The sequence below is a fragment of the Argiope bruennichi genome, chromosome 1, assembly GCF_947563725.1.
Source record: "Argiope bruennichi chromosome 1, qqArgBrue1.1, whole genome shotgun sequence".
In the NCBI taxonomy this organism is placed as follows: Eukaryota; Metazoa; Arthropoda; class Arachnida; order Araneae; family Araneidae; genus Argiope; species Argiope bruennichi.
The window spans coordinates 80903332-80916335 of record NC_079151.1 but is presented as its reverse complement, the minus strand read 5'-3'; the positions used below and the strand labels follow the sequence as shown (position 1 = coordinate 80916335).

At 33.2% G+C, this 13004-nt stretch overlaps 2 protein-coding genes across 3 annotated transcripts in view; both read right to left on the bottom strand.

Annotated features, from left to right (window-relative positions):
• LOC129980404 (uncharacterized) overlaps positions 1 to 13004 on the bottom strand; it is a 443593-nt gene that overhangs the window by 18924 nt on the left and 411665 nt on the right. The gene's annotated exons all lie outside the window — the stretch shown is intronic.
• LOC129980430 (uncharacterized) lies at positions 2291 to 11541 on the bottom strand. The gene is made up of 2 exons (XM_056090799.1): positions 11465 to 11541; positions 2291 to 2877 (listed from the first exon to the last, which is right to left on the bottom strand). Exon 2 carries the CDS (start codon positions 2873 to 2875, stop codon positions 2366 to 2368), a length of 510 nt encoding a protein of 169 aa, XP_055946774.1. The 5' UTR covers positions 2876 to 2877; positions 11465 to 11541; the 3' UTR covers positions 2291 to 2365.

Genomic DNA, 13004 nt, shown 5'->3' with positions numbered 1-13004 from the left:
TGTCAATTACAGCCTAGGTCTTTTTCTGGAGCTGGGCATAGCCGGATGAAATCCTGGCATTTGGAGTAACTCAGTACGAATCTGGGGTAATTTTTCGAAGAACTTCATTTACATTCTTTTAATAAATTCCGAAACAGATTCAATTCGGAGATCATCATTAAGTATTTTCCTTCTGACGTGCCGGGGCGCATTAGCAATCTTCTTCAGAAGTTTATTTTGGAAAATTTGCAACTTCTTAATGTTTTGAGTGGAAGCGCCCCTCCCTACGAAATTTGAGAGCCATACATCAACACTGATCTTAAAATTGCTTTGTTGAGCAGAAGTTTGAGCCTACTAGAGAGCTTACTCCATGGAGCAATTAAACTGTTGAATTGAACTCTCATAATCGTAACTTTCAGGAGGCCATTTTAATATGGTTATTAAAACTTAATTTAGCGCCTAAAATTAACCCTAAGTATTTGTACTTATTTACTAAGGGAACGGGGTAATCGAACATTAGAATAGGGCCTAAATCGGACATTGCCAGTTTTGTAGTAAATAGGAGACAGTTGCATTTATTTGGGCTGACATATTTTCCAGTCGATGAGCCAGCACTGTAAAAAGATCCTGAACTTTTGTAGTTGTGTAGTGACAATTTGCAAATCCTTATACTGTATAAGAATGCGATATCGGTTACAAAAATTGCTAAGTAACAATTCCTAATTCTCGATAAATCATTAATATAATTGTCAAAAAGTGTTGAAGAGACCAAACTTCCTTATGCACAACATCTCAAACCTGGTATGGTGGACGAAACTACATTGTTGTTGTAATTTAGCGTCTAAAATTAACCCTAAGTATTTGTACTCATTTACTAAGGGGACGAGGTAATCGAACATTTGAATAGGGCCTAAATCGGGCATTGCCAGTCGATGAGCCAGCACTGTAAAAGGATCCTGAACTTTTGTAGTTGTGTAGTGACAATTTGTGAATCCTTATACTGTATAAGAATGCGACATCATTTACAAAAATTGCTAAGTAACAATTCCTAATTCTCGATAAATCATTAATATAATTGTCAAAAAGTGTTGAAGAGACCAAACTTCCTTATGCACAACATCTCAAACCTGATATGGCGGACGAAACTACATTGTTTACACGTACTATAAAATTATGAGAAGATAGATACAAGCGTAAAATTTTGACAAATTGAGCGGAAAATACAAGTCGCATGCACTTAAATAAAAGCCCTTCATGTCGAGTTTTATGAAAGTCATGGTTAATTTTTAGCATTATCTTTAAAAATAATGCACCAAAGTGAAGCATCATTTATTTAAAATATATCTGTAAAATAAGAATCCTTTTAATGGTTTGAAAAAATGAAAATTTTGATTTAAATTTAGATTAGAAACATGTTTCTCGATGCTGATTTATTCATACCCTAATGTTGGAAATATAATTAGCAAACTGGAGACTTTTAGATGAAATATTTGAATTTCATTAAATTTGTAATACTGATTACACATTATTTATGACATTTTACGCATTATTAATGACACCAGAATATCAATACATTACATTCCCGAGAATACGGCTCGCGACAATCTGGCTTCCGTACTATCCTGTCAAGTTTTCTTTTATTGTAATTAAATGAGAAATTCAAGTCATTGCATTGGCAAGATTGCCGAAGCGTTGGAAGAGGGCGTCTGTTATGATCCTCCTATATATTGTGTACAAAATAGGAGTTGTGTCAGGAAAAGAGCAACGCTTTGCTCGTTGATTGCTGTGTCAATGTGTAACAAAACTCAATTGTTGCCGCTGTCCCTTATTGTAACTGCACAGTAAGTATAATATTCGTAAATTGTTCCTGTATTAAACTTAATACTTTCTTAAGTGTACCACAGTGAATATTTAAAAATGTGTCATAAAACGAAAAAAGTTTTAGTGACTATGTAGGAGAAATTACAAACTGTACAACGATTAGATTCTGGTGTAACAGAAAAAAAATATAGCAGTAGAGTATAATACTTCTGTTACAATATATTAACCACTTATTGTCAACTTTGGCCAAATCTCTATCTCTTACGAAGGCCTTTTAAAGAGAAATAATAATTCCACTGATTCCCATAGGATAAGATTAAATTATAGACTTAAAAATTGAACATCAGGAAATCTCGAATTTACTTCTAAATTTACAGCTATACAATTTTGGATTTTTATTATTTGATTGTATATGAAATAATGTAATTTGGTTGTACATGAATGAAGTTGTACATGAAATAATAAATGTTCAGACAAAGCCTGATTGTAATCAGGATTTAAATTTATTAGAAAAAATTGCCAATTTTCATTAAGTAATCAAGTATTCAACACAAATATCGAATAATTACACATCACCAAATGTTATTATTTTGAAACGATCAAATTTAACTCTTTCAAACAATTTACCTTTGTAGGTATGCATGTATTTCGAAACATTAATATGTTCTTTATGATTATATAAGCCGTCAATAGAAGCGGCATTAGATTTATAATACATGATATCACGAAATCCAGTGGCAGCTCGGATGGCATCTGCAGTATTTTTCATCCACATTTTATCATCCGAATCTTCAGTGTAGCACAAAATAATGTGATCTTTTCTATATAGTTCTGCTTGGGCTTTTGTTCCCTTCGCTGTTGAGGCTTTCAGACCGAGGATAAGTCGTTTATGGTATAGAGGAAATAAAGCTTGCCAGAATTTGTCTTGTTGGTTCAAATCTCCCGTGTTATATACCATCCATTTGCCACCAATTCGATGCGTAATTTTTTCAAAATCTTCTTTATCTGAAGGCAAGTAAATATATTCTTCATCGGTTATTTCTGATGGCAGCGAAAACGCAGTTTGTGCAGCCATTTCTAAAGAAGAAAAAAAAAACATATTTAAAACATTGCACAAAATATGTCCCGAATCTATATAATTAAAATTAATGACTGTGTTTTTTTTAATTCCCTATAATGGGATTTTTCAAACTTCTGAACACTGCGATTCACTTATTAGAAATCGAGCTTCATTTACCTGTAATACCAATTTAATGAATTTTACTCATTGAATAATATCCATTTATTGAATTTTACCCGTTAAATAATATCCATTTATTGAATTTTACATATTGAATAATATCTATTTATTAAATTCCCTATTGGATTTTTTTAAAGACGAAAAGAGCACGATCTTTCTGAAAGAAGCTTTATGCTCAGCAACATGCTTTCTTAATAAAACTTCTTTTCATAAAAAAAACACATTTATTTCCACTGATAATCCAATAAAAAAGTGGTGTGTGTGTGTGTGTGTGTGTGTGTGTGTGTGTGTGTGTGTGTGTGTGTGTGTGTGTGTGTGTGTGTAGTGACATTTTAAACATTTGTGTAATGATATTTCAATTCTAATAAATTCAACTGAAGCTTTGTATAAATTATTGCGTCAGCGGTTCCCACGTCCCGAGTGAAGACATAGAGAAGCGCTGATGTAAACAGATTCTTCTAACGGATCCTTCTGTTTCCCTTGTCAAGGTAGACACGTGTGAGAAATTCCAATAAAATCGACACGTGTCAGAAATCTCATGTTATATAAAACTAAGAATAATTAATCTCTTGCTTCTTCTTGCCTAATCTGTTGCTAAGTGGACGTGATTTGTCCGCATCTTCTTGTAAATAATTATGCCCTCCCGGGATGGATTAAAGAGAAAAAAAAAAGGAATTTAAAAATACTAAGCATCTTTGTTTTCGAAACAGCCTTCTGCTTCAAAAATTTATGATGTTTTCATATACATATATGTAGTGTACGGAGCGTCCCCCTAGCGGCGTTGGCGGTACGGAGCGTCATCCTAGCGGCGTTCGCGGTACGGAGTGTCATCCTAACGGCGCTCGCGTCGTCTCTCAACAGCCAATAAGAAGCTATCTGATTCCCGCTCTAAGAACTGTGTTCGGTACTGTACTAGCGTTCATCGATGTAAAGCGGCCCAGCTGTTCATCCAGTTCATTAAATTTGTTTATGTTAAATTAGTGTGTGATTCTCTTAATATGAGCCATCTCTACGCATTAATCTCAACCGGGCTTTCCCCTAGGGCCCGTGAGATATATTTAATTTGATATATAATCCGATTAGTAGAGGCATGTTTTTCGAGCCAGAGTTAACATACCTCTACATGTGGGGGCTCGGTCCGGAGTGCAATGACCTCGGAAATAGAAAAATAATCTTCGATCCTGTAAGAAGCTGGGAATTTCACCATTAGTTTTCGTCGAATAATCTTCGGATCGGCAGTGGCCGACAAAATATTTCAAGAAAATCTTCGGATCGGCAGTGGCTGACAAAAATTTTCAAGAAAATCTTCGGTTCGGCAGTGGTCGACAAATTTTTCAAGAAAGTCTTCGCTTCGGCAGTGGCCGACAAATTGTGAAGTTCCTGCATATTATCTCAACAGATATAATTGAAGAAGAACAGGTAGGAGAATTTTCTATATCATTTTAATTAAAGAATCTTGCAAGCATTTACTTTAAGATTTGTATATTTGTGAATGACTTTTTCAAGAAAAAGAAAGTTTTTGAATGTGTTTATTTTAGAAATTTCTGTTTTGAAGAAATATTAGCATTATTATTATTATCGTTATTATATTAGCATTTGTTATTAGGAAAAATAAAGGCATATTCAAAATGTTTAAAAATACAAAAAAAGAAAGATTTAATTATTGTCGCTGAAGCAATAGGTGAGGTAGTTCCAGAAAAAACAAATATTGTGCAGCTTAAACAAATTATAGAAAATAGCCAAGCGGCTAAAGATGATTTGGAATTTGTTAAAGACATTATCATTTCAACTGTAGAGGAACGCGAAAAAATAGAAGCAGAGGAACGCGGAAAAATAGAGGCCGAACGAGCGCGTGAAGAGGCAGAAAAAGCGCGTGAAAAGGAAAGACAGTTTGAAGTAGAAAAATTAAAACTAACTTTAGCTCATGAAGAAAGTATGAGAAACGTTCAAGCGACCGGAATAAGTAGTCCTAACGGACCTCCTCAAGAAAATCATGCGGAGTCCATCGAACAAATAATTAAAAGCATCCGCACATTGACAATGCCAATACCAACTAAATCAGAAAATTTCAATTTGTTTTTCAATATTTTGGAACGTGCTTTCGAAACAAAACAGGTTAAAACTGAATACAAAGCCGAAGTCCTTCTAAATTTGTTAGGCGAGAAATGCCGACATGTTTTGTTATACGCGAACGAAAGCGAAATTAAAGATTATGACGAAATCAAAAGAATAGTGTTAAGAGAATCCCAACCATCTGCTAAAGAATGTTATGATAACTTTCAAGCCGCCAAAAGATTTAAAGGGGAAAATCACGTGCAATTCGTCTCAAGATTAAAGGCGAATTTAGAATATTATTTGGAACTAAGAAAAGTGAAAGATTTTGCGACGCTTTGTGAACTAATTGTAACCGATAAATTAACCTGCACTCTTGACAAGGTCACATCCGAGCACATTTTTTTCAAACAAGGCTCCGACTGGTTAAAACCGCTGATGTTAGCAAAAGAAATATACATTTACTTTCGCGCAAGAAATAAAAGTTTGTTTTGGGAAGAGAGTAGATATACACATGACTACAGCTCAAGGCCGCGCGTCAATAATTCCCGCCAAAATAATGATCATGTACACGGTGGAAATATTGATAGGAAAACTTGTTTTAAATGTAATTCTACATCGCATTTAATAAAATTCTGTCCCCAAAATGTTGATGCTAGACAACATAACAATCAGGGAAGATCCCATAACTCAAATCCTGTAAATTCCATGTTAAAATCAAATGAAATTCCACAAGAATTAATAATCGCTGAGTTGGAATACGCAGATATTATTGTAAACGACGTTCCTATTAAAGCTTTGGTTGATAGCGGAAGCTTATTAATGATTATTAATCCTAATTATGTAAAGAAATTAAATTATGTAGGCCGTAGCACAAAAATTAAATTAGCGAACAGTTCAATTGTCAGTCTTCCGTTAGTGGCGATAGATATTAGTCATGTTAATAAAAAATCAGAAGTGAAAAGAGTTTTAGCAGCTGCTGATACTAATATTTCTTTTGAATGCATTTTACCATCTAATAGCTATTTAGATCTTAAAAATACTTTTCCCAATAAAAATGATAATAATTCAACTTCTCTCCTAAATGAAAATAAAAGTATTAGTACTGGTTTGAAAATAAATGCTGACTCTGAATTTTATTTACAGAGTGATGATATATCTTTGAATAAAGATAAATCTGTTGATGTTAATTTAATAACTGATACTTGTTTTGAACAGAGTTTTTCTGATGTGAATTCTGAATGGTTAGTGAAGGAAGTATGCATAAATGTTTTAAATGTTTATTCTGAAAATGATTTTGATATAGGGTATTTATCTGATAAGAAATTGAAAGATCATGTAATTAATTTAATTTCCAATTACTCTCCAAATAAAATCTGTACTACAGATTTGCAAATATCTATTATTTTAACTGATGACATTCCTGTGACCTCACCGGTTCGTAGACTTGCTCCCATAGAAAAACAACAAGTTACAAAACAAATCGAGGAATGGCTTGCCCAGGGTATCATCGAAAAAAGCTATTCTGATTATGCGTCTCCAATTGTCTTAGTGAAACTTAAATATCGCGAACCCAGACTGTGTATTGATTTCCGTTCTCTGAACAAAAAAACAATCAAAGATAAATTTCCTCTACCAAATATAGAAGATATTTTTGATAAGTTACACTCAGGCAAAATTTTCTCCCCATTAGATCTCAAAAATGCTTACTTTCATATTGATTTGACTCCTGGCAACAGAAAGTACACGGCTTTTATTAGCCATGAAGGATTATTCCAGTTTAAAAAATGTTGTTTCGGACTTACGAATGCACCTGCTATGTTTCAACGTTACATTCAAGTAATTTTTCAAGAATTAATACGTGACGGAACTTTAATTGTTTACTTGGATGATATTATCATCCCCTCTCAAACCATTTCTGAAGGTATTCAAAAATTGGAACGCGTTTTACTCTCTGAATTTATGTAGGAACGCCTCTGAATTTGGCCTACAATTAAATTAAAAAAAGTGTCAGTTTCTGAAAGTAAAAATAAACTTTCTTGGTCAAGTCATCGAAAATGGACAAATTAGGCCATCAACCGAAAAAACTTCAGCCGTACTAAATTTTCCACGACCACTTAATGAAAAACAAATCCAAAGTTTCTTGGGTTTAACGGGATATTTTCGGAAGTACATTAAAGATTATGCTTTAATAGCTAGACCTCTAAGCTATTTACTTAGAAATGGTGTAAAATTTGAATTCGGTCCCTCTCAAATAAAAGCGTTTGAGACCCTTAAAAGAGCATTATCGCAAGATGTAGTTTTACATCTGTACAAACCAGGTTCCAAACTGGAACTCCATACAGATGCTTCCAAATTAGGTTAAGGTGGAATCCTTCTTCAAGCTGACGACAATGATAATTTACATCCCATAGCTTATATGAGTAAAAAAACAACACCTCAGGAAGAAAATTTATCGAGCTATGAACTAGAAGTTTTAGCTGTTATTAAAGCATTAACGAAATTCCGTACTTACATTTTAGGAACTAAAATTAAAATTGTCACTGACTGCTCTGCGTTCAAACAGACTATTACTAAAAAAGAATTAATTCCTAAAATAGCGCGTTGGGTTTTATTGCTCGTAGATTTTGATTATGAGATAGTACATCGCTCAGGTAGTCAAATGCGTCACGTTGATTCACTTAGTAGATACCCAACAGTCATGACTGCACTTTGTGATGATTTAACAGCGCGAGTGCAAGTGGCACAGATGTCAGATGAATATATAAAAAAATTGAAAGAATTATGTAAAGATAACAACCAAATTGATTTCGTGGTACAAAATAACATTCTGTATAAATGTCAGGACAACCGTCGTTTGCTCGTAATACCTGAACTAATAAAACACGAAATAATTAAAAACGCGCATTCAAAAGGGCACTTCGCCGTGGAGAAAACTAAAAACATTATCGAACGTGACTATTTTTTCCCGAATATGCAAAAAAGTATTGAATCGGTAATACAGAACTGTGTCGAATGCATCCTAGTCAACCGGAAGCTTGGTAAACCTGAAGGGTTCTTACATCCTATTCCGAAGGAAAACTTTCCTCTAAGTACTTACCATGTTGACTTTATTGGACCCTTAGTGTCAACCAATAAAAATTATAATCATATTCTTACTATAATAGATGCATTCTCAAAGTTTGTTTGGTTATATCCTGTTAAAGGTGTAACTGCAAATGATGCAATTACGAAACTGCAATTGCAGGAAGCAGTGTTCGGAAATCCTATGAGCATCATCACGGATAAAGGTTCCGCCTTTACCTCCAAAGAATTTACAAACTATTGTGCGAATCAAAATATTAATCACATTCAAATCACCACAGGAATACCTCGAGGAAATGGACAAGTGGAAAGGGTTCATGGAACTCTTATCCCCCTGCTTACCAAACTTTCCATCAATGATCCCACGAAATGGTACACTCATGTTCAAGCAGCACAACGTGTATTTAACTCTACTGCTCCACGGAGTACAAAATTTACCCCTTTCGAACTCATGATTGGTGTGCAAATGAGGCATAAAAATGACCAAAAAATTCTCGATATCCTACAGGAAGAATATGAGCAAATGGTTATCGACAATCGCTAGGACATTCGCGAAGAAGCGCGACAGAATATCTTGCGCCTTCAAGAAGAGAATAAAAGAGCCTACAACAAGCGCAGGAAGAAAGCTACTCAATATAATCCAGGTGACTTAGTGGCCATACAGAGGACCCAATTCGGCAGTGGTTTGAAGCTTCGCCCGAAGTTCCATGGTCCCTATCGCATCACAGCGAAAACGCCACACGAGAGGTACCTAGTGGAGAAAGTGGGAATCCACGAAGGCCCCAACCATACTTCTACGGCAGCAGATTATATGAAGCCTTGGTCTACAACTGCATAAAGCATCTACTTTACAAAATCTAAAAATTTTGCAAAAATCTAAAATTTTGTTTTTTGAGTTTTTCAGATTCTTTCTCAGATTGACGAGGACGTCAAGATCATCAGGACTGCCGATTGTAGTGTACGGAGCGTCCCCCTAGCGGCGTTGGCGGTACGGAGCGTCATCCTAGCGGCGTTCGCGGTACGGAGTGTCATCCTAACGGCGCTCGCGTCGTCTCTCAACAGCCAATAAGAAGCTATCTGATTCCCGCTCTAAGAACTGTGTTCGGTACTGTACTAGCGTTCATCGATGTAAAGCGGCCCAGCTGTTCGTCCAGTTCATTAAATTTGTTTATGTTAAATTAGTGTGTGATTCTCTTAATATGAGCCATCTCTACGCATTAATCTCAACCGGGCTTTCCCCTAGGGCCCATGAGAGATATTTAATTTGATATATAATCCGATTAGTAGAGGCATGTTTTTCGAGCCAGAGTTAACATACCTCTACATATATATATATATATATATATATATATATATATATATATATATATATATATATATATATATATATATATATATATATATATATATATATATATATATATATATTGGAGGGTGAAAATGTGCATCTCCGAATAATTACTTTGTAATTCCAATAAATTCAAAATTAACCGAAGTTAACTAGAGCACTGGGCGCACTTTGAAATGGCTTCATATTACGCATAATCTATAGCATCACTCTTCTTTATGTATGCTGGTTTATAGCTTTAAATTTTAACAGCCAATGTGGAAGAAAATCTTTCAATGTCAAATTGGCTTGTTCAAGTTTTAGATCTCATTCAAATTTATTTTTAATACAAAATTTCCTTTTCATGTTATTATACAATATACAGATAAATTTATAATACATTCTGTATTTCGTCTTTTAATTTCATTAAAATAGTTAAGGGGATTTTTACGATTCTGTGATTTTTGCATTAATCTATTGAAATCAAAATATTTTCTGGCTAACATTGCAAAGCAGTATGGCGCTTAATAAATAAATGACTGGTCATCATAAGCAGAAAAATGCCAGGTAAGTCATTAATGTTATATAAAATGAGACTGAATAATTTATTACATAATCTCGCTTACATCATAACAATATATCGAACATGATAGGCAACGATATTTTTTCTTAAAACAACTTAAAAGCTTTTAAATGAATTTACTCTTATTAGAAACCGCATGAAATGCTCCGGATTTTAAAAAAAATGATTTCCTGAAATGTAAGGAAAATTTTCTGTAAATTGAGTGAATTATCAGATAACACGATTTAAATAAAATACCACTCTTCCAGTAAATCCATTTCTAGAATTAAAGAGCAAAATGTCACTAAATATGTTCATATCGAAATACTGTTGCCTTCAGAATGCAATCTCCATAAACCTGAGAAATCTTGATTCCTACAGGAAAATCTAGAATTATGAGGATACTTTCCCCAAACGCACATATAGCTTTATCTTTAAGCTCTCATTACCCTAGTAACACATAAATACTGTACAATATTGTACGACATTGATCAATATTGTGAAATATTGATTAATATCATTTAATTTCTCTTAATATTCTACAATATTGTTCACCAGGCTGTGCTACCTGGGTCACTGATTCGTATTTGGCGATATCAGGTTCCCAAGTTACAATCTAAACCAAAAGTCTCTACTATCATTTTAAAAAATAAATCTAGAATATGGAAGAACACGACTTCTGTCTATTGCAGAAACTGAATAATCCTTAGCTCTAATTCCACCTTTATTAATCTTTCTGCACTCAGTAAGGATTTGAATCATCCTAATCAATAGTTGCACCAAAGAAAAAAAGTTTTTTTAACACTAAAACTACCGTGTGCATAGCTGTACATATTGGTCATCCACTTTTGGACCACAATGTTCTGACGATGAAGACTCAGTATCGAATTGAGAGGTTTCGGAAACTCTATTCTAATAAATATTCGCATTTTATGTTAATCTGGTTCACGTTTTATTTCATCTCAATGATCAAACGTGCACCCCCAGTAGGAACTCGTATATTGTACAATATTTTACGATATAAAGCAATATTCGCAATATTGTATAATATTGTTGAACATTTTATAACATAATATCGCAAAATATTGTACTATATTGCGGAACATTACGTGCTATCTAGAGCCAGTGGCGAGACGTGGATATTAGAAAAAGGAACGCAAATTCAAGTGTGTCCCTCAACGTCTGACAATGGCTCAAACCCACAAGATTCGTTTTAAAATGTCCTTGTGGTGCTTCAAAGCAAGGCAGTAACATTACTTAGTTGGTACTTCTTCTGGTCATCAACGCTGGGTTTATCTCTTTATCTTCTTGTTTAAACATTCCGAATACTAAACGCATTATATAAAATAGTTGCTAATGCCTGAATTACAGAAAAATATACATTTAATTTTCTATTCACCTCCATTGAATTTTGGATTCTCTACTGAAGTTTTTCTGACACTTACGTCGTGAAGACCTATAATGAATCCTGAGATCCTATAGTGAGACCTATAATGAATATAATATCCTGAAACCTATAATGAATTGATTTTTTTAAATATTTTATGTCATTATTTCAGCGAGCTCTAGCGCTCAAACATGCATTTTTATGTTACAAGTATATGGCGTACAACAATTGTATGACACTATTTCTAGATTTACAGTTTTAAAATGCATTTTTCTTAACAGATTTTTAGTTTGTGTTCACTAGTTTCTTTTCTTAAACTTCTATTGTTATTTTGCGCTAGTTTATGGATACAAGCGATGTTTTTTATGAAATACAGCGTATATATTGTCAGCCCATAATACATGGAAACATATTTCAACAACATATATAATACATATAAAACATACGATAAAGTACTAATACATTCACATATAACTTACTGAGGAGGAAAGTTCTTATATTTTTAAATATCCGATTAGAATTTTATTACATTCACAAAGATAACCCCAAAGTAAATCGCAGATCAATAATATATTGAATTTGAAATTAATCAATGTGAAATTTAAAATAATGTAATTATTTTTATATAAAAAAGATGTAATAAATTATTTTATATCTTTGAATTTAAAAGCAAAAGATATTAGATTAACAAATGTTTTGAAATCAATTATATGTCAAACTTTATTAGTGGTAATAATTTATCATAATTTAACAAGTGTCTAGAAAGCAATTTATATTTGTGTTTGATGTATATTTTATAAACATGTAATCCCAAAAATATAGCATTATGTCATTCACAAGCACCCAGTTAGTGTAAAAATCATTCACTTCTCAAACCCTCGATTTAACCTACAAACATTTGCAAAACTTGAAAAAATATTTAAAAAATTATGCAATAATGTTAACATATTAAAAACTATAGGCATTTGCAAAACAGCCAAAAAAGCCTTGAGCAGGCAATTGAGCCTTGTTTGTAGCTCAATAAAAAAGTAGTAGTGGGCTGTAGTTTTTTGAACAGTTTATTTTGAACTCAACAAAGATATGCTAATTAAATTAAAATTAGGCATTAAAATATTATAATATTGGATCACACTCTCGATTAATAGGAGGTAAATGTGAGCAATAATAAATCCGAGTATTTCGTCTCCTGCTTAGAAGAGGAGCAACTATCTCTGGGTCCATCTCTCACGAGAACTCAGTCTGAACTGAGGGGTTTCATCTTTTATCACCCCGGGAGGAATTGGCGCTACAAGTGAGCGTAAACACAAATTTTCCGTAAACTTCTGAATATCAGTTGTAAAAGACTCAAAAATATATTTTTTAAAAACAATAAATAAGTTACAAAAAATACTTTAAACATCTCAGATGATATATATATATATATATATATATATATATATATATATATATATATTGGAATTCCTATTTACGCTACACATTTTTTTATGTACTGACTTTATCCTATCCTTAAATACTAATAAATTAAATAAATGCTTCGGTATTTGCTAAATAA

What these genes read in the sequence shown, in the direction of transcription:
- LOC129980430 (XM_056090799.1), bottom strand. Translation starts at nt 2,875, where the DNA reads ATGGCTGCACAAACTGCGTTTTCGCTGCCATCAGAAATAACCGATGAA.